The sequence below is a fragment of the Ixodes scapularis genome, unplaced genomic scaffold (assembly GCF_016920785.2).
Source record: "Ixodes scapularis isolate PalLabHiFi unplaced genomic scaffold, ASM1692078v2 PGA_scaffold7__128_contigs__length_106722199, whole genome shotgun sequence".
NCBI classification, from domain to species: Eukaryota; Metazoa; Arthropoda; class Arachnida; order Ixodida; family Ixodidae; genus Ixodes; species Ixodes scapularis.
Genome location: NW_024609882.1, coordinates 24,469,226 through 24,495,791, shown reverse-complemented (window position 1 = coordinate 24,495,791; position 26,566 = coordinate 24,469,226). Strand labels below are relative to the sequence as shown.

The 26,566-nt window shown below is 45.6% G+C and overlaps 1 protein-coding gene across 1 annotated transcript; it reads left to right on the top strand.

Annotated features, from left to right (window-relative positions):
* Positions 1-1,568: 1,568 nt before the first annotated feature.
* On the top strand, positions 1,569-24,690 carry LOC8031827 (MFS-type transporter SLC18B1-like). Its single transcript, XM_042286511.1, has 12 exons — positions 1,569-1,874; positions 2,463-2,558; positions 3,375-3,448; positions 6,806-6,953; positions 11,090-11,158; positions 12,518-12,615; positions 13,014-13,146; positions 16,384-16,482; positions 17,920-18,011; positions 19,903-19,998; positions 23,113-23,187; positions 24,534-24,690. The coding sequence occupies exons 1-12, from the start codon at positions 1,569-1,571 to the stop codon at positions 24,688-24,690; spliced, it is 1,443 nt and encodes a 480-aa protein (XP_042142445.1).
* The last annotated feature ends 1,876 nt before the right edge of the window (positions 24,691-26,566 follow it).

Genomic DNA, 26,566 nt, shown 5'->3' with positions numbered 1-26,566 from the left:
TTTCGAATCTGAAGTTTTTGTTTTTGCAGTGCGTGCAGTGCGTTCGATTGCTACACACATGTGAAAGCTTCTTTGATTAATTTTTATTCGTCTAACTTGTGTTTGCCTACCTTTGCCACCGTTGGACTGCACAGGCTCTATAGCATCCTGTAGCGAGATCAGATGCGTGCTTGGTCTCTTTTGCCGTGCTTTTTAAAAGTGAACAAAAAAAGGTTCGAAATAAGAACTTAACGCAAATGGCTGATTTTCTCCAGTGCCTCAAACTTTAAAGAGTCTTACACGAAACGCATCTTTATAGTTTTAAATTTAGACCGAGTATTTTTTACGTCAATTTGGGGCTAACTTACCAATGGACCGAAGAATGCACCAAATATACAAGTCTAACGCCGCTGAAGGCTATCGACGCTAGTGCTTTTACTGACCTAGCGCTTCATCTATACGACATCGCGTGCGAATAAACCGCTAGATATATAGTCCGAGTTAGCACAATAAGCTTTGGTAGCGTTGTTTGCTAACTATGAAACAGAGTCTAAACTACAACATTCTAATGAGGACAATATTGAGACACCAGCAAAGACTATTCGAATGGTAGGACATGCAGAGCAACCTTGCACGTCAACATCTCCAGCAACCCACCGAATGGCTCGACCACTGACCCTGCCTGTCGTCCACGGAAAAGGCTCACCATTGATGATAAACCTCACCCGACGGGATACCCGGTTTCGGATAACTCCAATAGGCACCGCGGAGCGGACCTTCCAGGATAAACTATGTCAAAAGGTCTGTCGCCGGGTGCTACTTATCAGTTCGTATCCTACTTTCATATCTGCATTTCTTATCCTTTTCCGATATGGCTTTCTCTCTCCCGCGGAAACATCTTTAAAATCAATTGGAACTAGTTGAGCAGCAATTCTACACATGCCAAGATTTTTTTTTTAGAATTACCATTTAGGCGCCTAAATCTACTGTTGTTGACACAATCAATCATTCTGCCTATAATTATAGTTTGTATAAAATTAAGCGCAACCTATCTTTCTAAATCCCCTACTTACAGCGCAAAAAAAAAAATAACTTTTAGATTGAGTTGTAATACGGACTATGCTTCGTTTGAAGTCCGCGCGCGGTCGAAGGCCTCAAACAGATACAAACACCTACACGCACATCGCGCATTAAAACCGCAAGCCAACGGGCAATCACTGAGCTTGATTTGCTTTGCAGATGATAGAACACGTAGAAAAGAAACACGACGAACGCCATGACGTTGCGCTTTTGGCGCTGTTTGATTGGTGACATCGGCTCGCTGCGTCGACTGCGTTCAGAACTTTGGTGAAACGAAGTATAGAACACCTAGTGATAGTGACATGACGAAGCAGTTCATCCCTACTATCTTCTTATTTCCGCTTCCGCCAATATACCACGTGATCGATAGTCGACTATTGAACCACAGCGAAGACAGAACACCGCCGGATAGCCCGGGGATAGCGCCGCGCCCCTTTTTAGACAATCTCCCGAGACACAAGAGCTCGCGCCCTCGTTCTCGGAGCCACAGACGCAGCGGCGAGCCAAAAATGATAGACGAAACGGCCCTGATGGAAGCTTGTCCAACCGTGCAAGAGGTATCGTCGCCTCGGGAGCTCCAGACGAGTCTGCAAGAAGCCAGAGCTCGCGTGGCCAGGAGACGAGCGGTACGCTCCGCGGGTGATGTCGACGACGCTGAAGCCCAGGCCGTCCAGAGCGAAGGTCCTGAACAGCCGTACGCCTATCCTGTCGGGATAAGTCCGGCCCGGCAGCGCGCGATTCTTGTCCTCTTGGCGCTGGGGAACTTCTGCGTCGGAGCCAGCGTGTCCTTACAAGCGCCCTTCTTTCCACACGAGGTAAGCGCGGATGCGGGTCTCGAGGTGTCGGACCGATGCCACCTGGGAGACAACGAATGATGTCATTGTTCGTGGATCGCCGATCCGGGCCCGAGCGGAAAACACGCTAAAGCTCGGCGAGAGTCGCCGCGAAGCGGCAGGCGCATATGTCTCTGGCCACGCATGCGTGCTATGCGAAACGCAAGTTCGTCTGCTTCTCTTTTGCAGGGGTTGTGGTGACGTCAAACGCTGAGTTCTGATTGGCTCTGAATGAAGGACAGTGGGTAGACCTCGAGGCATGCTTGCTTTGACCTCTACCCACTATCCTTCAATCAGAGCCAATCAGAGCTCGGCGTTCTGACGTCATCATAACCAATGCGAAAAGAAGCAGACGAACTTGCATTTCTAGCGTCTCGTTCGTTGTGAGACTCTGCGAGACGCTCTGCCAGTGATGCTGACGCGAGCTGGGCGCCGCTTTGTGGATCCACTGGTGACGACGTTCAGGAGGGAAAAGACCAGGCCTTGTTTTGAGGGGGTCGTTCTTTTCGTCCGTTCCGATTATTTTGGACGACGGACGGCGAACTGCGATGTCGCGTGATTCTGGCGCAGGCGGAGGTGAAAGGAGTGTCGTCCGTCCAATGCGGGTTCGTGTTCAGCGTCTTCGAATTGACCATCTTCATCGTGGGCCCCATCTTTGCTAAGATTGTGAGTAACCAAGTGTCGATCGCTAATAAAATGACTTAAACCACTGCTAATATATCGCGTGTTTGTGAGAAATCCGAACCCGGCTTTTCGCACCGCAAACATAAACTATAGCATCGTGGAGAGTTCAAACTCAGTCAGAACGTAGCCCCAGCCATTCGAGCAAGTCGCCAAAGTGTCGGCTCCAACCGTTATTTTGTTCAAAAGTTATGCGATTTTTTTTCTAATTTTCAATAGAAAAATGGGGCCCAGTTTTGCCCGTTTTCGGTGTCTGGCGCCATAGAACTCCATGTATTCGAGAGTACCGTCGGCCACTATTTTTCCATCGAAATTTTCAGAAAATCGCTTATTTATAACGTTTGATGAAGATAACGGTTGGTGCTGAAACTTTGGCATTTTCCTCGAACGGCTGGGGGTACGTTCTGACTGAGTTGGAGCTCCCAGCAATGTCTAGTTTACTTTTGCGGTGCGAAAAGCCGGGTTCAGATTTCTCACAAACACCAGGTACGTCGTGCAAAAGGCAATTAACGGAGACTGTCCTTAGGCGCCTTTATTTCTTGTATGATGGTCCATATTGGTCGTACAAAAACTTGTATTCCGACGGGTTCGAAATATACATATTTAGTACGATGTATACAAGCAGCTGTGTGTGACTTCAAGATTCAGCGCCTGGAGTCGGCTTCGGCAACTATATTATGTATAGCTCCAGCGGCATCGAAACACCTGGAGGAAACAAAGAGAAAGCACAGAATTATACCGATCGTGTGACCCATCACCCATTTCTCATTGGTCCTGTTTGCGACGTCACCTCCCGCGCAGGTTCCCATAGTGACTCCACGTTTTATGCTGTTGGCTGGGCTCTTCTTCGTGGGGTCTGCGTCCGTTCTTTTCGGGTGAGTCTCAGCACTGCAGTAGAAAGAAATCTATCGAAAGCTGTCGTATTTCGTGCGAAGTGTCGCGTTGCGCGGTGCAAAGAGCGATAGAGCAGCCGCAGGACGCTGCGCGAAACGAAGTCAAACGCGCATACTGTCGAGACCGGATGTGACGAAGTCAACGGGAATCGAAAATCACTTCGCTATATCGATATAACCGACTTCGTTTATAACGAAGTGCAAAAGGGAATGGGAAATCGTAATCGCTTCGCTGTAGCCGCCATTTCGTTATAGCCGACTTCGTTATAACCGGTCTCGACGGTTTACATAAAGTCGCGGTCACACAGCTAATAAAGCGTATAAAATAGAGACAGTCTGCAGACATTAGTGAGTTTTAGGGGGCCGTTTTCGTCACATCCGATACGGTATACGATGGGCCCCCCGGTACGAACTGCGCATGCGCCATACCACAGAAGACTCGCACATGCGCAGTTCGTACCGGAGGGCCCATCGTATACCGTATCGAGTGTGCAAAAACGGTTCCCTAAGACTCTTCATTATGTCGTTCAAAGACTGTCCGCAGACACGTTCGGAGCATACACGTATGTGTGGAGCTAACGTTCGGTGAACGTGCTGGAGGTGCGTCCGCAAATAACTCTGTCATCCTGCCTGCATGAACACCCGTGTCTTTCGTGTGAATGTAAGATTTTTAACGCACTCACTCGGGGCAACGAGCGGACGACACGGGCCAGAGAAGAATAAATGGCATCCAAGAAGGCAAATGTGTATGACGCGGTCGTTGTGGCAACAAGGCGGGTGTGCAATTTGGCATAACGTTTTTTTTCTTTTTTTTTGTACGAAAAGCTGTATTACTTCGGTTTGTATTATCTTGTAGGCACCAAACAAGAGGCGAGCTTGCAGAACAAAATATATTAGTTAGTCGAAAGCTACAGCTGCCATGCAGCGCTAAGAGACATCCATTAAATTAACCTAACGATAACTTCAGTTCGAAAGAATAAAGGCAGTACGGGGAATGAAGGCGGAGAGCCAGTCTACTTGTTTGCCTTGTAATCGTCCGACATTGTTTTTTTTTCTGTTTTTGTTTTTAATTTAAGCGATTTTTACGGAACTTTCGAACTATTCCAGATTCTGCGAATCCCTGGAACGAGAAATCGCGCAGTGTTTTCTTGTTATTCCCGACAGTATTTAATCAAGTCGCCTAAAACAATAAAAAAAAAAAAGAAAACTTGAGATTTTTTGTTTTCGTCCTTCGTTCAACTGGAATTATGGTAGTTTGCAGTTTTAACGAGACAAAGATCAAAACAGAGAATCGAATTCGAATGTTTCACGTACTGTCATGGTCGAAAGAAATACGAACAACAGAGGGGCGACCACAGGTATCTTTGGTGCCTCATAGCGACGAATGCGGGAAGTGTTTAAAGCGAGAGATCGTGTTATCTTTGTTTGCTATTATCGCAACGAATTTTATCTCTGTGATTCACCGCCAACGGCGCTGCTTTTGCGTAATTCTCTTGAGAGGCCGACTGCGAGAATAATGCATCTTCATAAGGTTTCGGGGCTACTCATATTTCAGCCTGAGTAGATGGGCATTTTATCGACATATTCGGCTTAGTCATTGGATTGAAGCCATTTCAATTCCGTCTAGAAGTGGCGTCGTTCTCCAGTAATCTACTGGAGAACGACGCCACTGACTTGTAACCGAACTAATCGGTTACAAGTCAAGACGGTAGAAGAAACTCCTCCCACAAGCGTGATGCGCCCGTTTGAAATCACTCCGCAGTCGAAAGAAGAGTTCACTGGAAACGCTCCTTGTTCCGCTTCAATGGATAGATAATGCCCACAGAGTGGTGTCAACTTGTCTTCGACCCCCAGTTTTTACGAAAGCGATCTTTGTATTCAGTGGAGGGGGAACCGAGCCCCTGATATCAGCCTTTGTATCCATCAGAGGGGGAAGCTAATCCCCGAAAGTTGTATTTGTTTCTATCGGAGGGGGAAAACTCTAATCTCACTCTCGTGGCTTCCGCAATGCTAAGTCAAAGCCGAAAGATAAAGCAAATATGTACAGAAAGGCAAAACCCTCCTCGCGCGTTGGCCGTGACGTCACGGAAACGATGGGACGCTATTGGATGCGGAGGTGGCGGAGGGATATATGATTCCCTTTGAGGGGCATTTGCCGCTACCCTCTTAACCTGTAACTTACTATAGCCCCGTAGCTTGTGCGCTATTAATGCAATCACTATGTGGTCATAAAAAACCCTTGTTGATTCCGAAAAAAAAAGAAAAAAAAAACATGCCGTGAGATTCCTTTACTCTGCAGATGACAATGCTCAATATTGTGTGCTTTTGTTCTAATTAACGCAATCACTGACAGCCCTTTGTGTGCCTACCATCAAAACAGCGAGTGTCGCGCCACGTGTATCTAAGAGTAATGATAACACCATGACTGGAAACACCGCTAAATTGTAATAGTTTTGTCGGTGGAGTGCAAACGAGTTCCGCTAGAAGGTTCTGCAGGCTCAGGATGGTAATGAGCTCCGCTGTTCGTATTTCTTTTGATCACGACTGTACTACAACCGAATTGGTGCTTTCAAGTTTCAACCATAAAATATAAAAATTTCACGAAAAAAAAAAAATTAAACAAAGCTTGCGCTCAGATCACAGGTAAAGCTAACAAGGAAATGAGAATCTGACTCGTATCGGTATCTGCGCAAACTGCACGGCTGTGTGCTTTATTGACATCGGTACAGATGCCTCGCAACTTCCATCGAAGCAATGTTCGCAGGGATTTGCGACATAAAAAGTCCTAAAGTTTATAGTATCAATCTGGATTCGGCTGATGGCTTAATTTGGCTGAAAACATTCCCGCCAAACCGAAAAGTTTGAGCCAAACCGAAGCATCCCGCCAAATTGAAGATTCCAGCCAAACTGGTCATTTAGCCGAATGGACCGTTTTCAAGTTCATCAAGCAGCTTTGGTAGTCGCCATTTTGTTTGCTACGAAGCGTGCACGTGCTTAGATACGAGTTTTCGCCGAACGCGGACGTTTTCCGTGTAGTTGCCGATCGTTGACGCAACGCTCGTGTCCAATATAAACTCGGAGCACGTGCCCAAACAATGGCGGATTTGGGTAATTAGAACAGCAGCTGCTAGATGGCGCGCACTTTTGAGAAGGAGAGATCTATTGGAGCATTCTGGCCGAATTGAAGATTCTAGCCAAGTTGGACTTTGAACTGAACCGTAGCGTCCAAGCGAATTTGTGCTCTTAGCCAAATTGAGGCTTCGGCCAAATGGACACTTCAGCCGGAATGAGATGACCGGCCATCGTAGAGAAATAGATTCATGCAGGAATTGCTCGCAGGTTTCTGAACATGTGCCCCCCAGGGGCTTCCTTCCTGGGCTTGGCTATCGCCACCAGAATCGTCGAGGGCGTGGGCACCGCGGGCTTCCAGACTGCCGTGTTCACCATCATCGCTGCCGAGTTTCCGGAGAACCTGGCCACCGCATACGTGAGCCAATCTTAATGTACACTTCTAAAAAAAAAAAGAAAAAAAAGAAAGGATATAATGGAATCTTAGTCAGAAACACAAATAGAAATGTGGGGGGTCGTAGCTGACCTCAAGCTATATCTCCAACATTAGTATTTCATCACTTGAAAACTTGCCTATCCACAGAATGTGCAGGGGGTTTTGAGCTGCGTCGAGCTGGTTCTCGCTACGGTCGGGTGATCTTTTACGCTAGCCATTGAGATGACGTCACGTGACATCAACATCACGTGACCACGAAATCAGATGGCGTCGTTCCATCGACTGGTGCCACGGTCACGTGAGTGACGACGTCACTCTGATGACCCCTCGTGATCAGCCGTCCGCCAAATTTTGCGGAAGACGCCAAATTGAAGCGAAAGATTGTTCGCGTGACGGGCTTTTTTTTTACGTTTTTTTTTTTTGTAACGCTGCACTTATGTCGTGATAAATCAGGTCGCTTGTTCCGCCAACCGTTGATGAATGACAGGAACGTGGAGCAGCAGTGCGTCTATCGGCGCCTCGAGCGCGATGCTAGCGCTGGACGACGCCAAGACAAGCGCGTCTGCCGCAAAGGCTCTCGTCGATGCTTCAGCGCGTTTGCCGCTTGGGGCGCGTCGTGTATTCACTAAGGACGACGTCATGCGCAGACCTGTGTCTTCTAGGGGAGAGTGATCGAGGCCACCGTCGATGACCGACGCCCAGAACTTCCTCCATTTTTGTTCGGTTGTATACGCGCGAAGTTGTCCCCAAAAATCAAAAGTATTTCTTTATTTTTCTTCTTTTTTTCTTTCTTTGGATTGCGATTAAGCGCGCTCAAGAAAGGTTTGTATGAACGTCGCACGCAACAGCGTGCGTGCGTGTTTCTATAAGGCTGTCTTTCTAAAGTTGGATTGGGCCTGGAAGTGCTGACGGTCGGCATTGGCGCCCGCGGCGCGTCGAATGAGGAAGCGGTAGTTCTTATGCGCGGCAATGTTCATTCCATTGTGTTTTTGTTTTTTGCTATATATATATATATATATATATATATATATATATATATATATATATATATATATATATATATATATATATATATATATATATATATATATATATATATATATATTGTCTATTGTATGGGCGCGTCTTTCTGGTATTGGCGTGTTCGGAATAAGGACAAATAAATGAATAAAGTTCTACTTGAAAGCAGCTATGGGCGTACCTTAGAAGTGCAGTAATAACCTAGTTCCCACGCATGCGCAACTAAAAAAAAAAAGAGAAATATTTCCCGCATTACCGAGAGTTACGCTAAAGTGTTCACAATGTGAATCACTCGCTACATCTGACAATCAGAATAATGGGTATCTGAGTGAAATCGCTTCGTATATAAAAAAATACAAAACAAAAAACGTTTACTTCGACATTCAGAGTTTTCCCAGTGTGCTTTTTTGTTTTCTGTATAAGGTTATATTTGTGCCCGGAACTTCCGCTGCCGCCTTTAATAAAAGCTGGCCTCAATGAAGCGACCATGCTGCGAAAAAAGCGACTCATTTCTCCCGCCGCGGCGTTCACACTTCGCACTGCGTGCGGGCGTCGGAGCAGTGATTGTTGACACAATACCTCTTAGAAGACAAGGCAAGGATGATGGCGCAATGGACAAGCCTTGTCTTCTATACTTCGTATCAGCTTAATACCCCATTTACACAGTCAACATAAAGGTACCTTTAACATAGGTACCTCTGCTGTCGGCGAATCAGCCCGTGCTCTTGGGTCGCAAGCACACGCCACGCGCGGAAGATCGTTAATTGGTTGACCGCAGAGAATAAAGGTCCCTTAGCTAAAGGCACCTTTACGGTCGTGTGAATGGGGTATAAGTCCAGAGGCAGCCCACGCTAGAGCTAATCGGAACAGTCGAAAGCGCAAGCTACTGGACCTTTTTGGCTATGATTGGTTCAGAGATGATAGAACGCTTTAAAAAAAATCATGACGAACATCATGATGGTTTCTTTTTGACGCTATCTCATTGATCCCATCAGCTCCTATAGCGTCGGCTGCGTCTGGACTTAAGGTAAAACGAAGTATGCGTGATATTAGTTGACACTACGCACAAAGCAAATGTGCCACCGAGCGAAGTCTGTCGGTTGTTCGCTCCATTCAGTTCAGCCGTCCAATTGCCTGACAACACCTGACAAAGCCAAAGTGGCGACACCACTTGGGCATAAAGAGGCAAAACTTGAAATTTGCTGACCCGCGAATTAGACATTTTCCGGAAAAAATCCGAGGGGACCTGGCAGCAACGAGAATTGCATAGTTCGGGTGTACGCTCGTGCCGACTCGAACACTTCGTGTATCCCGGAAGCGGCACGATTTACTCTTTTCTTTTTTTTAACACGGTGAGCTTAAAACGCACAAAAAGTAAAGCTAGCACAAAAGGAGACGATCACCTATACTCTGCTTTGCTTTCCTTTTGCAATCTCTGCGTTTGGAAGTCACAAAATAATAAACCAACGTCAGCTTCTGCTTTGATTCCGGGATAACCTCACGACTTGCCGTACGTCAGAATGCTCATGGCAGACAGCGGGGGCGCCACATTTTTCCGGAAGGGGAAATTACACCCTATAATTACACGGGCATGCTTAACTGCAGTTACGCTTAACCACAGTTACAACATTGTAATCTTGGATAACCTTCTGTGGCTATATGCAGTCAAAGCAACGGTCGCATGTGAGCGCCCGTCGAAGTTCTCACGCGCACTCTTCACTCCTTTTGAAATAGCTTTCCGAAAGTATGCGCCGAGAGAGAGCGTGGGGATGTCAGAACGGCGGGCTCTGATTGGAGCGATTAGTGGGTAGACCCAAAGCTGCCATTGCCTTCACTGCACTCGTCGAACGCATTAGAACGCGGGACGCAGGCGTCCGGGGATTGGCTCTCGCATTCGGACGCGTTCGACGAGTGCACTGGAGACAAAGGCATGTGCGCTCGCGTCTCCTCTTCTTCCTCACCTTCTCGGCGCATAATGTGGTAACTCTGGTGAAGTGTAAAGAAGTGAAGGGTGACTTAACTGCGGTTAAGATTGGTAACTAAAGTATATTAAAGCGTCGAAAGGGGCGACTCTGCTCCTCGTCTGCAGAAAAACGACAACAAGCGCTGTTCCCGGACGTGTCAGATACACCTGGTTGTGTAGACGCGTTCCGATGTTTGCCTTCTGCGCGCAGCCATCTTTTGCCTGCTTGGCTGTGGAACGTGCTTGGAGCATGCGCACTAGCTTTCTTCTGCGGAATGGGACACGTCGCGCATGCGTCAACTGCCCAGGGACGTTTTTCTTGTTTTTTTTGTCTGGAGGATAAGCGCTCGGGAGGTTTGCGACTGATTGTTCCCAGCTGACCAAAGTAACAAGTTGATCAACATGGGTTACTGCGGAAAGTGGCTAAATCGTGCTACACAGAAAACAAAAAGGCTTTGTTGTATCACAAGTTGAGTTACGCGGTCCCGTGCTGTTGTCAACTAATTTTTTTTTTTTTAAGAAATTGAATAGCCGGGGGGGTAGAGACGGGAGCAGAACGCGGCAAATTATGAGCGCTGACATCTGCGGTCCAGAGATAAAAAGAGCGACAAAAGAGCAGAGGAAAAGAAAAGGTGACATATTGAGCTTCCGGCTCAGCAACACTTCTTTTGATTTTCTCCTCCCAATACTCTGACTCACTGACTGAGGAAAAGAAAGCAGAAAACAGGTGAGGCGTCTTTGTTTTAGTTCCGACGAGTTGGAAGTTGTTCGAGCGGTTGTCATTTATTTATGTTTATACAACGCGCGGTGCCGGTGTTTTCCTGCGACGCAAGCGGAAAATAACTAGACGCGATCGTTACGGGTGATGTTTTGCTGCATATTTTCTGTATATTAAAGCTTCGCCAGTGATCTGGTCTCATCGGGAACACCCATGGGGTCAGAGTTTTCCGCGTCTGTGTCCCGCCGTTCTGAAGCGGACGCAGTGCATGGGATGGTTCCCTCTAGATTATTATATTAATTCTACGAATAAACCTCCTTTTTTTTCCCCTTCGAGATAGCGTTTGTATTTTCACAGGCCACGAGCGAGTGAAAAGTAACTTACATTTGTCATGATGTTTCTCCTTTGTGCCCACAGTCGATTCAGCAGACGGTATTTGGTGCGGGACTTGTCGCTGGACCTACGGTTGGAGGTTGCCTTTACCAGGTTTGGTTCGAATTTTGCCGAGTCTAAATGTAACCAGTCATGTCTCGTCTGTTTTGACTCATGCATGACACCACTACAAATCTGCACTCTAGTCTATCTCGACACTACTATTGACGCCTGGAATATACCAATGCTCGCCGGCAGGATGCTTATTTAGATCAAAACGGACAGGGACGGAGTTCATTTCGAAACACCTGAATTCCACCGACGTTCGCCAGTTCTATCGGCGCTGTTAGCGCGAACACAACATCGGCGTATTTTCGACTTTTATTTCGGAAGGGTGTATACCGGTGAGCATCAATTTTCACCACATAGGTTAGACCCCCAGATGGGCCATTTCCACCACACTAATAGTTTTCATGGCAGCTTTTCACTACTTCAAATAAAACAGAAAATGAAAAGAAGACACCGATGGGATGTTCGAGTTAGCAGTCCCGCAAAGTGCAGATAACACGCACGATTTGTAGTTATCTCCGGTATTATATTTATAAATGGCAAACTTGGGTAAGGCAGAACACACGTCTTACAATTTGCTCCCCAAATTTGGAAGTATATGAAAAACCCTTGCGGAGTAGTCGAAGCTAAGCTGATGATTTAAATCGGGGATTTAAGTCGGACCAGATTTACTCTGCCAGTTTAAATCATACCTTTCCCGCAAAAATCACCCAAATGATTTCTTTTTATTTTCCGTTTGTCTGTCATATTTGATGCTTTCTATGAACATTAGTTTTTTATTCAAATAAATGAATCATTAGGTAAGAAAGATTCATTTATGGTTAAACACGAACAAGGTGTGCTCTCCTGAGCAAATCGCAGCGCTGAGCTTGATATCCACCTTCCAACTTCGTTCATCAGCAACGCAACGTGCTGTTGCAACAAAATAAGAACGCAAAAGAATGAAACGGGAGCTAGAGAAGTCTCCTTATTGAAGTCTATATGCGAAATAAAAAGCAAGCTAGCAACTAACTAAACAAACCAGCTATATATCAATGAAAGTTTTCAATTAAACCTTAGTTTTACATTTATTCTTTCGTCTGCCTTGTTATCAGTGATGGGACGAATTGATTAATCAATCCTTCATTTCGAAAGATGCATCTAGTGGTAAAGAATCACTATTTTCTAGCTCCACTAATTAAAATAAAATTAATATAAATATTTTAAATAAAAGAAATCTGATTTATTTTATTTAAAAAAAAAAAACATTTTTCCACTTTGAAGCTTAATATACACTGGAGCTCCCTCCTTCTGCGACTTGGCTTTGACCCCGAATGATCTATTTTGTTGCGCGCTCTTGGTTTTGTGACTCATTTCTACGCCGATGACTCCAGGTGATGGCGCGAAATTTCTTTTTATCTTCAGCTGGGCGGCTTTGAATTGCCCTTTGTGGCCACGGGGTCATTGATGCTGGTCTGCAACTTTCTCGTTTACTGGCTGCTGCCACCGACAGGTAAGCCCAATACCTGGGTCGAAGTGATATTCATACGTGACCTCATACAGGTGGTATTTATTGGATTCCGACGAACACGGCAATCCACGGTGTACGCTCAGAACGGGCTCAAACTTGTCGTCTGCTAAAAATGGCTTCTACCCGATTGACACGGTGCGATTTTACTTGCGATTCCGCAGTTTCGACGTCGCTCGTAAAGCAAAAAGGTAAAGAAAAAGCATGGTGTGATGTTTAACGTCGTGGCCGCAAAATAATTTCCAAGGAAAATCGCACACCACGCGAAGCGGGCTTATCTTGGCCGTGTGGAATGCACTCCGCGGAAACGCCGTAACGAGATAAAGCGTGACAAACACTTTTTAAACATCTGCTTTTTATTTTATTTTTTTTACTTCCTCTTTTAGACGATACTCCAAGCCGTAGGACGGGCAACCTTCTCAAGTTCTGGTGGAACCTTGGAGTTATTCTCGACGCGTACTGCGTTTTCGGCACCTTCGTGATAATCGGTTACAACGCCGCCGCCTTGGAACCGCACCTGAGACAGGTACGCACAATTTCGCGCAGTGCCCACATCGGGTGCAGCACCGTGGGTGCAGGCACATTGCGCTTGCACAGCAACCGGATTCGCGTGAGATGAAGCGTCCGCGCAAGCGCAGATGTGGACGGCAGCGCCACCACGGCGTCGTGACGTCGGAGTGTTGAGTTGGTGTATACACTCTCATGATATGACAGACACGCGTAGGAACCCTTAGCACTATATATATATCTTACGAGATGACGATGATCCAGGGATCCTGGGTTCCATCCCCACCCCTGCCCGTTTCGATCGGGATTATTGTATAGATAATCCAGATCGCATACGCCGTGGATGTCCGGTCCTGCGGTCGCCAGCACAATCTGTGCTCAACGGGACGGCGAAAGCTCTTGCAAGTAGTACGCTGCCCTTGCGTGTACGGTTTACGAAAAGTCAATTCTCTAAAATAGGGGAGGCGAGAGCGCCGGCCTACGGATCCCCAGGTGGCGGGTTCGAATCCCGACCGAGGTGCCCGCAATCTGACGGAGGCTTATTGCGGAGAAGGCGCCGTGTAACCGAGCTTTCGGTTGCACGTCAAAAGATCCCCAGGTGGTCGAAATTAATCCTCAGTCCTCCGCTGGGGCGTGCCAGATGCCCGTCGTTGGTTTGGCACGTAGAACCCCCAAATTTAACTTTAACTTTTCTAAAATAGGGGAAACCTGCGCGCGCAGAGGTGTGCCCAGCGATAGACACCGGGAATGGGTTCGCATTTTATGCGCTGAAAGGCCATGACAAGGAACACAACAGTTCGCTCCAAGCACTTCTGGAACAGTCAATTACAAAGTCATAGAGAAAGGCTCGCAGCGTTTTGCTGGTCGTAGTGCCTTAGCTTACGGTAGACTGCGGTTACGCTATAGGCTGAAACTGTCAATTAGTAACCAATTGGCGCAGAATGGTCACGTGTTGCAATTCACTAGAACCGCGGCGGCGTGTGATGAGTTGTGAACCTCTGACCCAGAGACACTGCCATCGCTGCTCTACAGGACCTTGAAGGTCACCCCGCGCGCAGCTCAGGTTTTAGAGAACTAGTAGCTACGCACAGCGCAAACACCGTAATATTTTCACCTAACACAAACGTTTTTCTTTTTTCCGGCACACAATGACGTGTCTGGCTCTCAAAATGCCCTCGCCCTCCCCAAAGCATTAAACAAGTTCTGTGATGTTTCCTCAACTTCTAGAAAACGTGCTCGTTTTCCTAACGCACATGCACTTCTCCGTCACCTGTGATACGCTCCTGCCCTATACCCTTTTAGCATTGAAGCCAAATAAAAATAATTTAGGTACACCGACCAGCGTCAGCGAGCAGGTGAGTGGAAAATCTATCCCCGTCTCTTCCGCCATCTTGGAACTACCGTTTGGAGGTGCGGATATAGGGTTATCTTGCCCAGACGTTTCGAGAGCCTAGTTCGAAACATGTCTGCTACGTGCGTATACGTATGCGACAGAAACCGTCATACAAGGAAGAAACACGCCGCAGACAATAGTTTTAGGGAGCCGTTTTTGCACATCCGATATAATGCCCCCCCCCCCCCCCCCCCCGGTCTGCGCGAGACTCCTGCATGCGCAGTTCATATCGTATCGGACGTGCCAAAACGGTTCTTTAAAACTCCCTACTGTCTGCAGACTGTTGTCTGTATGGTGTGTTAGCAGTAGTCATGGACCGAATCTGCCGAACTTCAGACTCGGCAAAGTTCGGCAAAGATTCGGCAAACATTCGACAAATGTCTGCGCACGCGCAAGAATGCGACGGGCTCATAGATTGCAAATGGGCGCCGTGCGGTCGTGCGGTTACCATCGTACAGTGTAGTATAGCCAACGGTTACGGCGAGGCGTGGAGTACGCAACACGGTAATTGTGTGTTCGTGAGCCTTCGCGAATGTGGTTCTCTTCAATATTTTCTGCTTGAAGAACAGAAGATCGACCAGTACATTACGCAGTCCACTGCGCAAGTGACAAATAATGCGGTACATTCAGGATAACGTGATTTTCATTTGACCTTTCCAGTGATGCAACGAGGTAGCTGAAACATTGACTGACAATTACTTTAAAGCACTCCTCGCAATTATAACAATCCTGTTTTCGGCTCACAAGTAGTTTGTGCCAAAACAAAATATAGTTTTTGAATTAGCGTTATTTCGCGGTTTTCATGTATGTGCATAAAACTAAACACAAAGCTATCATGCTCGAAGTTGCACATCCAACATTCCTAACTCTTCCCGTCTTCCTAAACGTCCGTGTGTGTCCTAACACCAGAAACCGGCATTTCAAAGGTTAAAAACGAGACATTGCGAATATGGGACGCACCTTTTCATGCAAAGCTGACATCATGTGACTCAAATCGAAAAAAACGGGCATATCTACAATAATATTGTTGAAGGCTCAGCAACTGTTGCATTCGTTTTCGCCCACGAAACAGCAACTCCCCAAAAAAAGTAAGAACGCAGTGTTATTGCCTTTACATTAACGATGTACACACACTTGCAGGCTTCCCTGATGAAAACCGAAACTCGTAATGACCGGGCGCACTCACGAATCACGCTACGAGAGTTTAGGTTTTGAGGCCTCATCAGGGAAAGCCTGCAAGTGTGTGTACATTGTTAAAATCTCAACATCGTTGTCACGCCATTTCTGCAAGAAGTCACTAAAATTGCCAGTAAACACTCAAAAACGACACCGATACAATTATCTTGTAGGATATCACCGTATTTAGCAATAACTATGTAAGTAGACATAACATGTTGCATTTAAGTCAAGAATAAAGGACATCAAACGTTTTTCCCGCCAAAAAACAAAAAGTAGGTATTAACGTAACGTCAGGTAACAATGTATTTTTGCCGAATCTTTTGAAATGTTCGGATTTGCCGAATCCCAACATTCAGCAAAAGTTCGGCCCATCACTACGTACAAAAGACGCGTCTGCAAACACGAGTCAATGCAATTTCCGTGGTTCGAATGCCGCGTGCCCGAGTTTTCTCCTCGAACTCATTGCCAGGCGGCATTCGAAGCGCGGATGTCGCGGTGACTCGCGTTCGAATCTGTATGCATACTGTCTTTTTGTATGATGTATAAGCAGTGCGACTTCGGCTTTAAAGCTCACATCAATGCTGCAGAGACATTCGTCTGCGTCCGTCATCGGAAAATTGTAATTAATGTTTTTTTCCGATTGTCGTACTGCCGAGCTCTAAGGCGAAGCCTCTTTGGTTTCAGTTCCACATGCAGCCATATCAAGTGGGCCTCGTGTTCGTGCTCAACGGCGCCGTCTACGCTTCGACCGCCTGGATATGGGGCCGGTTAGCCGACAGAACTGCAAGTCACGCTCATTGGCAGATTCCGTTCTCCTCGATGAACCTTCATATACACCGGACAAATGAACATTTGTTCGGCCCTGCGTCTGCGCGCATACCCCGCGGCAGGTCAAGGAGTGAGCGCGTGTGGTACGAGAGAATCGGGCCACGTGACGTCAAAACGTCACGTTGTTGAGTGACCAACGTCCTCTTTCTTGCCCCAAGGTTCGACGTTCAACGCGTCACCGTGTTTTTGCGGGAACGGCTGCGATGCTACCTGGAATCGCGCAGGTTTTGATGTACTGCATTTAGATGGTGTTTCACCGTAGCGTCTCCCAAATTAACCTCAGTTACTCTAGCGTCTTCGAAAAGTACCGTTTTGAAATGCAGCCTCTAAATGGTGCTTCAAACAACGGGCGGCCAGAGCCGTACATTGGGAGGGTTTGGCCAATGGGCAGTAAAGCCCCTTCATGTTTTAAAAGAGCAAGATGCGTCGATGCACGAGGCACGTGCAACGTGCAGCCCTTGGGAAGATCACGGCGGCACAGCGCAGCACTGAGCTAGATTTCAGACGCCATGTTCTTCCCAGAAGTGGCACGCGACACGTGTCTCCAGTATTTCCACAATAATGAATGGCGCCACTTTTCCCAGAATTGAGGGGCTTTAGATCAAAGCCTCCGCCAGTGCCACAAATATTCCTTCCGCGATTAGAGCGTAAACCAAAAGTGCGACACAGCGTCGACCAATCAACACACTGCGACGTCTCAATATTGGAAACTACATTTAAAGCGTGAAATAGAAGCGTTCAATCTCGGCATCTCGGTGACAATGGCGTCAATAACAAATCAGCAGCAGTGATCGCAACTACACAGTTTGATCTGGCTTGGGGAGCACGTTCGTTTATTCCTCCCGTTGAATATGGACGTGACGAAAACCTCACATGCACCAGGTTTTCAGTCACCCCAAGAGTTATACTTTCTTACTCTAACGACGCTAAAACGGCTTAAATTAGTGGAGTCGCACTTTTAGAGCTCACGACCGCCGCTAGGGGCTGTTTCGCGGCCTGTTTTTGGTCACGAGCTGCTCGCCTATTCAAACCAATGAATGGCCAAATTATCCCAATACACGGCTCTGTGGGTGGCGGGCTTGAGGGGGAGAGGGGAGAGGGGGAATAGTGCTGGGCGTGACGTTAGGCCATGTAACGTCACGGTGTTACGTTACACACCCGCGCGACGTGATCTAACGTGACTTCACGCTGTCATAACGTGACGTCGTGTGACACGTCGCGGGATGTGAGGCTGTGAGAGGTAGCGTCACGTGACTTGGCGTTATGACGTCATATGACGTCAGACATCAAGTTTAAACGATAGCTTTTTAAATACTACGAAGATAAAGGTCGCTGCCAATTTTTTAGGATACTGCATTCGCGGCGTCTGACGCGCTTGCATCCCTGTTGCAGTATTACACAAAAGAATTGGCCATTGTTGCCTGCACGATCCTCTGTGCCTCCTTGCTGCTCCTCGGGCCGGCTCCGTTCCTTCCCATGCCTACGTGAGTATGACTGTCGCAAACAAAATAATTAAAAAAAAAAGATTTTGTTTTTACTATATTTACACAAGTTCTAGAAGGATGGAGCAATCTTCTTATAATCGTCACCCCTCTATCTTTGACTATTATTACGGACATATTTATAGTCGGTGATAAATCAAGAGTTCAGGAGAAGTTCCTGCACTCTAGCAGGGCAATCGCTGGTAAGGAGGCGACCTCCACTCTGGCGTTCTTGCTGCGAAAGTGGAAAGAGTTGGGAAGAGCTTCCCCTGAACGCCTAAAGGGGCCGTGCAACGATGATTCGCTTGGAATGTTTTTCACTTTACACGAGCACTAGTGGTACCGAAGTATACTCGTACGCAAAGCCACTTACCAAGAAACTCCTTTGTTGCAGTGTAATTTCAATGCGAAGAGCGAGCATATATATTTTTTTTTTGGCGGCATTTATTGCGTGTGGTAAAAAAAAAAAAAAAAAAAAAAAAAAAAAAAAAAAACGTGTTTTATATGTCATTTGACTTCAAGGATTCGTTCGAAGCAATACTGGTTCAAAGTACAGAAATCGTTGCATCGCACCTTTAACCCGTCACCGAGTGTGGACCGTTTTTATGTGACGGTTGTCATTCATTTATTTATTTACAGTGCCCACCACCATCCAAAGGTTCATTGGTCGGCATTGCAATAATAACGTAATGAGGTTGCATGACAAAAAACTATTTTAAATAGTTTAAGCGTCAGAGCAATAAAAAGTATAGCCAAGAAAAAAGTTGAACTTTTGACACAAACCCCGTAAATTTTAGTGCCTTCCAGTCGGCAAAAAAGTGACTCGCTTTTTTTCCCCGACTTAGCTACGTCAAAATTACACAAGGCAGCCGTCACGAAAAAAAAAAAAAAAAAGTATAACGGCATCAACAATTGCTATATACCGGGCGTTTTCATTTCTTTTTTGTTTTTATTTAACAGATTTCTGTATAAAAAGCCGTGAAAGTTACACTTATGCGGTCTGTGCAGGTGAGTTATGCGGCCAGGGGGACATAATATAGGGGGCTAATCGCAACGATCAGTCGGCTAATTAATTAAAATTCGTTAAACAACTTTTTAATTGATTAAAATAGACATCTGGTTCTAACTAAAAATTGGTTGGCCGTCACCGAAAACTACTAAATCAACTCCTTTTAGAAGGATATAACGCAGGCGCAGTATATTGCGGCGTTCCGTAAAAACGCTAAATTTGGACGCTTTTCTAGGTTTCGGTTTCTAATCGGAGCGCGTCGTTGAGCCCGCGGTTCTGCCCCCCGGTGGTTGCGGCGCAAAGCCACCCCCTCGCCTCCCTCGTAGCGTGGAGGGAAGTTGGGCGCACGCGTGTTGCGCGTCTCAGCCACCGGGGAGCAGGACCCCGGGCGCAGAGATGTGCTCCGATAAGAAACCGAAACCTAGAAGCGCGTCCAAATTTAGCGTTTTTACGGAACGCCGTAATATACTGCCGCTGCGTTATATCCTTCTAAAAAGAGTTGATTTAGTGGTTTTCGATGAGGCTCAGCAAGTTTCTAATTGAAACCAAATTTATATTTTCATTATTAAAAATAATTAACGATTTTAAATAATTAGTCGACTGATCGTCACGATTAGCCTCCTATACTATGTCCCACTAGCCGCATAACTCACCTGCACAAACCGCGTAAGTATAACTTTCACAGCTTTTTTTCTTTTTTTAACAAATCTGTTAAGTTAAAAAAAAAAAAACACACAAAAGAACACCCTGTATGAACAGTGGTTTGAGGGAATCAAGCGGCTGTTGCGTCTCATCTACATTCTCTATGCATTATTGCGTATTTTGTATGATAAGCATTTAATCGTGTTTTTCCAATTATGTATGTCAAAATTTCGTTTATTTTAGGGCTGTCTGGAGCGTGATGGTTGCCCTGGCGATATTCGGATTCGGTTCCGGAGGTACCATCGTCTGCTCCTTCGCCGGATCCTTCCGAGACACTCTGTAAGCTCTTCCCGTCAACGCGTAACAAACTTTTTCGAAACCCCGTCAAGCAACATTGGCGGTCGCCGTTTCTTGGGTACGAAGTATGTGATTGGATCCGAGTCCTCACCGAACGCTGACGTCACACTCGTGTCCAATAGATGCTCAGAGTGCATGCTCAAACAATGGTGGTCTCGGATAATTGGTGAGGCTGCTACTAGGAGGCGCGCACTTTTGAAAAAAAAAATATATTCTGCATCCATGACCATTCTGCTAAAAAGGGCAGAGAAGGAGATGCCCCCTCTCCTCTCACCCCGACGCGTCGTCTGCTCCGTGGACTGGGCAGTACGCAACGTCCGGTTGGCGTGCAAACGCGGTTGAAAATCGCGTAATTTCAGCAATATTACGCTCAAATCGAGGATTTAGATGTGGGAAGGTAATGTAAAGTGTTATATACCCGATAAAAAGACTAACCTGGCACAATCCTGCTGTCACCTGCTGCGCGCAAAAAGAAAAAAAAAAACAAAAACGGAGTTTAACTTTGTAAACCGTGTGATTGGTCGGTCATCTTCGGCGAAAAGAGAAATCTGGTTGTGGTAGGGTGGTTTCCTTTAAAATTGAACACGTTTGTCGATGTGGGTGTTTCGATTTTTCTTTAAATATATGTAATTGCCCCTATTTCGTAAAAGAAAACTCTTTTCATAATTTAAAAACGCTCGCTTCACAAAAAAATATTAAGTGGCGCAGGGTGAAAATCTGTTTTTTATTCGGTGATTTTTCTGCCCAGTTCTGTACGCTGGTATGAATACGGAAAGCATACAAAACTTAGAATATTTTTTTTGTGTGCTTGTATACTATGCCGGCAATTGTTTAGTTCAAAAAAAATACTTCAGTAGTTTTTTTTTAAAGTTTTTTTTATTGATGTACAAAGTGCCAAACATGGTCTCTTTGACAATCCGGTAGCGTATTCAGAGCCTTGCATCTCATGAGTTATATTTGTCGCTCACCAAATACTATGCGGGTGTAGTCCTGTGCATGGGTTATCGACAGGCATAAGTTGAATTTACTTTATTTTCACGGAGTATTTTTATATAAAATCTGAAATATCGTCAAAAATGAGATTTACCGATATTGAACCCGCTTTATATATATAAAAATGTTTCTATTTGGTTTGATCTTTTTTTTTTATTATTGCTGCCGATCATATCAACTTTCAATTGCTTTGTTGCGATTCCCCCCTTTGTTTTTGTATTCTCTCTAGAAGTGATCGAAATCGCACCCACGTTCTCGGAACTGCCAAACCCAATTTCCGCAGGTCGGCTTAGTTTTGTGTTAAAATGCAGCGGGTCAGTTTATTTTGATTGAGAACACTCGTGATTCGCTGCATATTGTATTTTCTTCATTTTGTAATGATGGCAACTGACATTCCTTAGTGCGATTGTTAGTGGTGCAACGGATGTTCCATTATCTGATGTGTAAAGCCAAGGCACAAAGGACGGAAAAAACGGAACAAACTCTTTATGTAAAAAAAAAAAAAAACACGTTTGCATGGCGTTTTACAAAAACCAAGCAAGGCTTTTTCCAAGACAGAACTGTACGATCAGGATTCTATTTTCTGTTGACGCAATAAACGCAGTGGTTGAGGGTAGTACTACCGGTTGAACGCCATTGCTATTCAAGTAACCGAACGAACATACTCTATAGCCGATTGTTTACTGAAATGAAACAACAAAACAGGAGTCATAATTGGTCTAGAGACGTGAACCACTTCACATGGGCAGCAGCAGCGAGCGAGAGATAGATGTTCGGTACAGGCCACGGGTACTGCCCGCCCAAAAATGAAGAATGGCTGGTTTGTCGTCTGCTATCGGTATCGGGTGTGCGCCCTCTCTCATGCCCGGGCGTAACAAAATGGCGCCGCCCCGAGAGCACTCGCGCCAGATTACAGCCGCCAATGCTGACATTGTCATGTCTTACCGAGATGCCAAGCCACTGAAACGGGCGTCGTTTACGAACCTTCAAGAAGGCCATAGCTGAGGCAAGGACACAATAGAATCTAATATGGCGACGAACTGTCCTGCTGTGGTAATCATAAAGTGAAATGAACGGAATAAAAGGAAACAAAAACTGAAGGTTGGCAGTGGCGACGCCCTGCAGCTGCTGCTTAAAAACGCTACGAGTTAAAGGTACGAATAAGACGCCGTCAAAAGCGCACCATCATGGTCTTCGTCATGTCTCTGTACGTGTTCTGCTACTGCTGAAACAATCATAAATAGAAAAAACCCGAACTGTGGTATGCTTTATAAAATTCTAATTCTTTCAAAGCTATAATGTGCACCTTCTGTCGAAATCCCGGACAAACCACTCGTTTTTTTGCATTGAAAGCAAAACAGATCTGCTCGTTTTATTCTCACGAACTACCACTGCACTGCAAGCGTGGCCAGCATGAAAACCACCCTGCCATTGCCACCCTTGTCCTTCAGTCGAAAAGTTGCTCGCCTTTCTTTATTTCATAAAACTTGTTTTCATAAATTCATCCTACAGAACCAATCCATACCCCCCCCCCCCCCCCCCCCCCCCCCCAATTCATATTTAGTCCCCGTACATCGTAGGAGTGCAGCCACCTTCCCGGAACAATTGTCACCGCTACAGACTCAGAACTGTTCACAACTGCCATTAATAATGATAATAATAATACTGTTCATTGCGCCTAACCTCTACTTTGTATTTCGTTATCGAAATTTTTTTCCCCTGCTCTTACCCTCTCCGCCATGCTTTCAGGCCCTGAGGGAACAATAAATAAAATGAAATGCGGTGTTGTCGGTTGGTGCTTGCTCATATTTCAATATTGTAAGAACTGTATAAATGGCTCGACATGCTTTTCGTTCAGTTTTATAAATTGAGGATGTTATGTTCGAAGTTTCTTTAAAATCATTTCTTTGACGGTGGTGTTCCTTTAGATACGATTGGTTTTCGCCCATTTTAAGACAATCTTTGGACAAGCTGCCTGTGAACTTTAAATCCCTCGGTATGTGTCTCCATTACTTTTATGCAAGAAATGCGTGACACGAACGCCTGGACCTTAATTCCGCCCAACCACCGTTTGACTGTGTACGTTGTCGGCGTATAACGCAGGGACCGCGGCTTTTCTGACAACCTGGCGACGTACGGCCTGGTGTCATCAGTCTTCACGTCATCTCACTCAATGGGGTGAGTGAAGCACGCGTGTGGTCCAGGTCCGAGTACTTCTATTTCTAGTTGTTATTGGCGCTGTTATTCTTTATTGAAGGATGCACCGCTGACTACCCAGAAAACAAATTCAGCAAAAAAGTTGATTTTGAAAAATTCCCTATTTACATCCGCCAACGTCTAGAGAGTATTCCCACAAAATTTCATTTGTAAACAGCGCATAGTTATTTTTCTATAAATTATTTTCAGTTCACCAATGTTAAAGAAAAGGTTGAGGTTCGAGCACTTTGAATGCGTTTTTCTCCAATCTACTTTTTGGCAGCAAATCGTTTCTGTATGCAACTATGAAGAGACTTAAGATTTGCGGCTTATATCCCGAAATATTATGGAGCTGGTTACTATGAACTTTGATTTTGCATTTTCATGTTCCTTTATTATGAAAAATTGTAATTTACAAAACTTAATAAAGATGAAAAAAATCATATCTCTTTTTATTTGAAAATGCATATTTTCTAAAAATTTCTTTTCATAGTAACCAGCAACAGGTATTCCAGTATGCATTCCATCAGAAAAATATATGGTTATCAACACCATTTCTCAAAGATAGATTTATTCAGCAGATTCCATTCAAAGCTATGCTTTACTTCGTTCTGGGCGGTATAAAATTGGTTCACAGGGCTGAAGCTTTGCTCGCCCTCCTTCTATATGGCTGTAAACACCACCTGAAAATATCAAGCCGATTATATATATATATAAAAAAACTAATCATCCGGTTATTCGTGCTTGAATTGGCCACACCCTGTTTATGGCATCTGATGAGTGTGTGGAGTGAAAACTTCTGGCTTCCATTACTCGACTCTCCGTTTTATCGCCGCTATTCAAAACTGCAATGATTCGTCGGAAACTAAAAGGATGAGCATCGATCCTGTGTGCATTACGCATATCGCCATATGCGTTATGCACGTCCAGGCTATAGGGGTCGTACCTTACTCGATACATTTATCATTTGCCATGGTTGTACACAGAAGATATTGGCTATGGTTGCTTGTATACGATCCTCTGTCTTGCGTTCGGACGTTGAAGATGATGTCAATTCAGTAGTGGCCACGCATGTGAAAGTACAACATACAAAAGATAGTATGCAGACACTTTCTGCAGATAAAGCAAACATGATTTGAACATGATTGAGGCGTGTAAGCAGATAATACTGTCATCATGTTTGCAGCAATCGCCGTGTATCTTGATTTATGTATGAGCATACGTGACACTGGCTTTAGAGTGCAGACTGACTTCCCCCGTCTAGAACTTCCGCACAACATGTATGACTCGCTCGGCTAACGTCGCTGAACCCTTTCGCAACGCTGCAGCGCCTTCGTGGGCCCCACCCTGGGCGGCTACCTCCTCGACACCGTGGGCTTTCGCATGGGCACCACGGCGCTTTTAGTCAACGAGATCCTCCTGGTAGGTGCACTAAATATTTACGAACGTGACTGCACTATTTCCGACTTTTGTTTTAGCAAATAGGCTCCTGAGAAGCGGAGCAAACACGTTTACTGTAGCCACTCCTAGCGTAATTGTATATCGTGGAGCGGTTTAGCAGAGCGTGTTGCCGCAACCACGGCCGAGAAGGAACGCTACTCCATGCTGCAGCTAGAAGATTCACGTTTACTCTTACCTCGAATGTTCGATGCTCGAATTTCCTGCCTACCGGGTGTTAAAGATAAGGAGACCAACATGACCTTGCAGAGTGTCTCGCCCGAGCCTGACGCTGGAACATTCTAGGCCGAAAGCTCGAGATACCGTGTGTAGTAGATAAGCACAGCGTAGCCTTGCCGACTGACTCTCACACTCTTGCTCTAGCCAGCTGTCAACCGACACCGCGACGCTCGCCGCTGCCGCCTCCGACGCTCACTGCTACTTTCTCGACGCTCGTTCCTTTTTTTTTTTTTTTTTGTTTCCGGCTCACGCTCGACGATTAAACCTTCATTTTCCAGCAGTTCTTCTAGGAGCGGTCACTGTCCGCGTGTTAGTGGTTACAGCTAAAGAGTAGCACTGTTGACATTGAGGGTTGTTAGCTTTCGAGACGTGTTGGCATTTCCATTTTCAGTGGAGCGCTCTACCAACTGAGCTAATCAGGAGTTAAACGTCAGTAGAGCAAACTGGTTTTCTCAGCTGCCATCAGTCTTAACACCAACAAGAGTAGACGGCCCGCATTTTAAGGTTATAAGGATATTGTCCACCTCGCTAACACCTTTGCGTTAATTGCATTATCAGCGTAAAAACGTGCCTTCTGAAGAATTCAGTTTATTTGATAAATATCGGTCTAAATTGATTACATATTCCTAGATTTGCCTATAAATAAAATATACAAATAGAAAAAAATGACTAACTTTTAGGCGTGCTAGTCCTTTAACGTAACCAGTACCTGAATGAACGCTAGAAAGGGCCAAAACCATATGCTACGTGAATGTCAACGCGAACGTCCTGCGCAGAGGACACATGTCTTGCCCCCCCCCCCCCCCCCCCACACACACACACACACTCTGAAAACTGGGAAGCAAGGCCCCCTTGCCCCTCCCCCCCCCCTTCCCCGGGTTGGTACGCTCATGATCATAGTAACATTCGAAATCCCCACGTATTTGAGTATTTTCATTGGCCAAATTTCGTGGAGGTAACGAAAACCGGAAAAACTCTCCCCCCCCCCCCCCCCAACCCAACTCTTTCCTTCCCCAAGATAAAATAGTGCAAGCAAGTGTACCAGGATGTCTTGCCATCTAGAACTGGTAATTTTTATTGACTAAAGCCTAACAAACAACAAACAATACGCTATCAAAACAAAACTTCTACAAAAAACAGCTGAGTGTCCCTTTGAATCGTCATAATAAAACTGTCTGATTGAGATTCGCAATATAATTCATGCTGATTTTTTTTTTTCGCCACCTTGTGGCAGATGATTGTCGTCATTTCTGCAGCGATCGGCGTGTTCTTCGCATGACGTATGATCAGTTTGACTGTGGTTCTAAAAGTATATCGCATAAAATGTTGCCGGCTTCATTTTGGCGTTGTCTAAATATAGTTTTCCTGTTTTTGTTTACAGATTTCTTGCCTCGGTATTTATTGTGCTTCCGGATGCTGCCGTCGTGGCGGGGAACGCCAGCCCCTTCTCAGGGCGGTCACCTGACATCAACCCAAGAATTGCATATTTCTAGCGCATATATTTACTTTTTAGATAATTGTTTTACAAGTTTCTCGGAAGTTTTGACAGTTTTATTAAGTGCGGGGGGCGGCGAGCCCCACCTCCCGCTCTTTTTTTATGCACCGTTATATAATACTGCAATAAAGGCGTGACGACTCGGCTCACAGTAATCGCGCTTCAACGTATTCTTTAGGAAAACGCGCT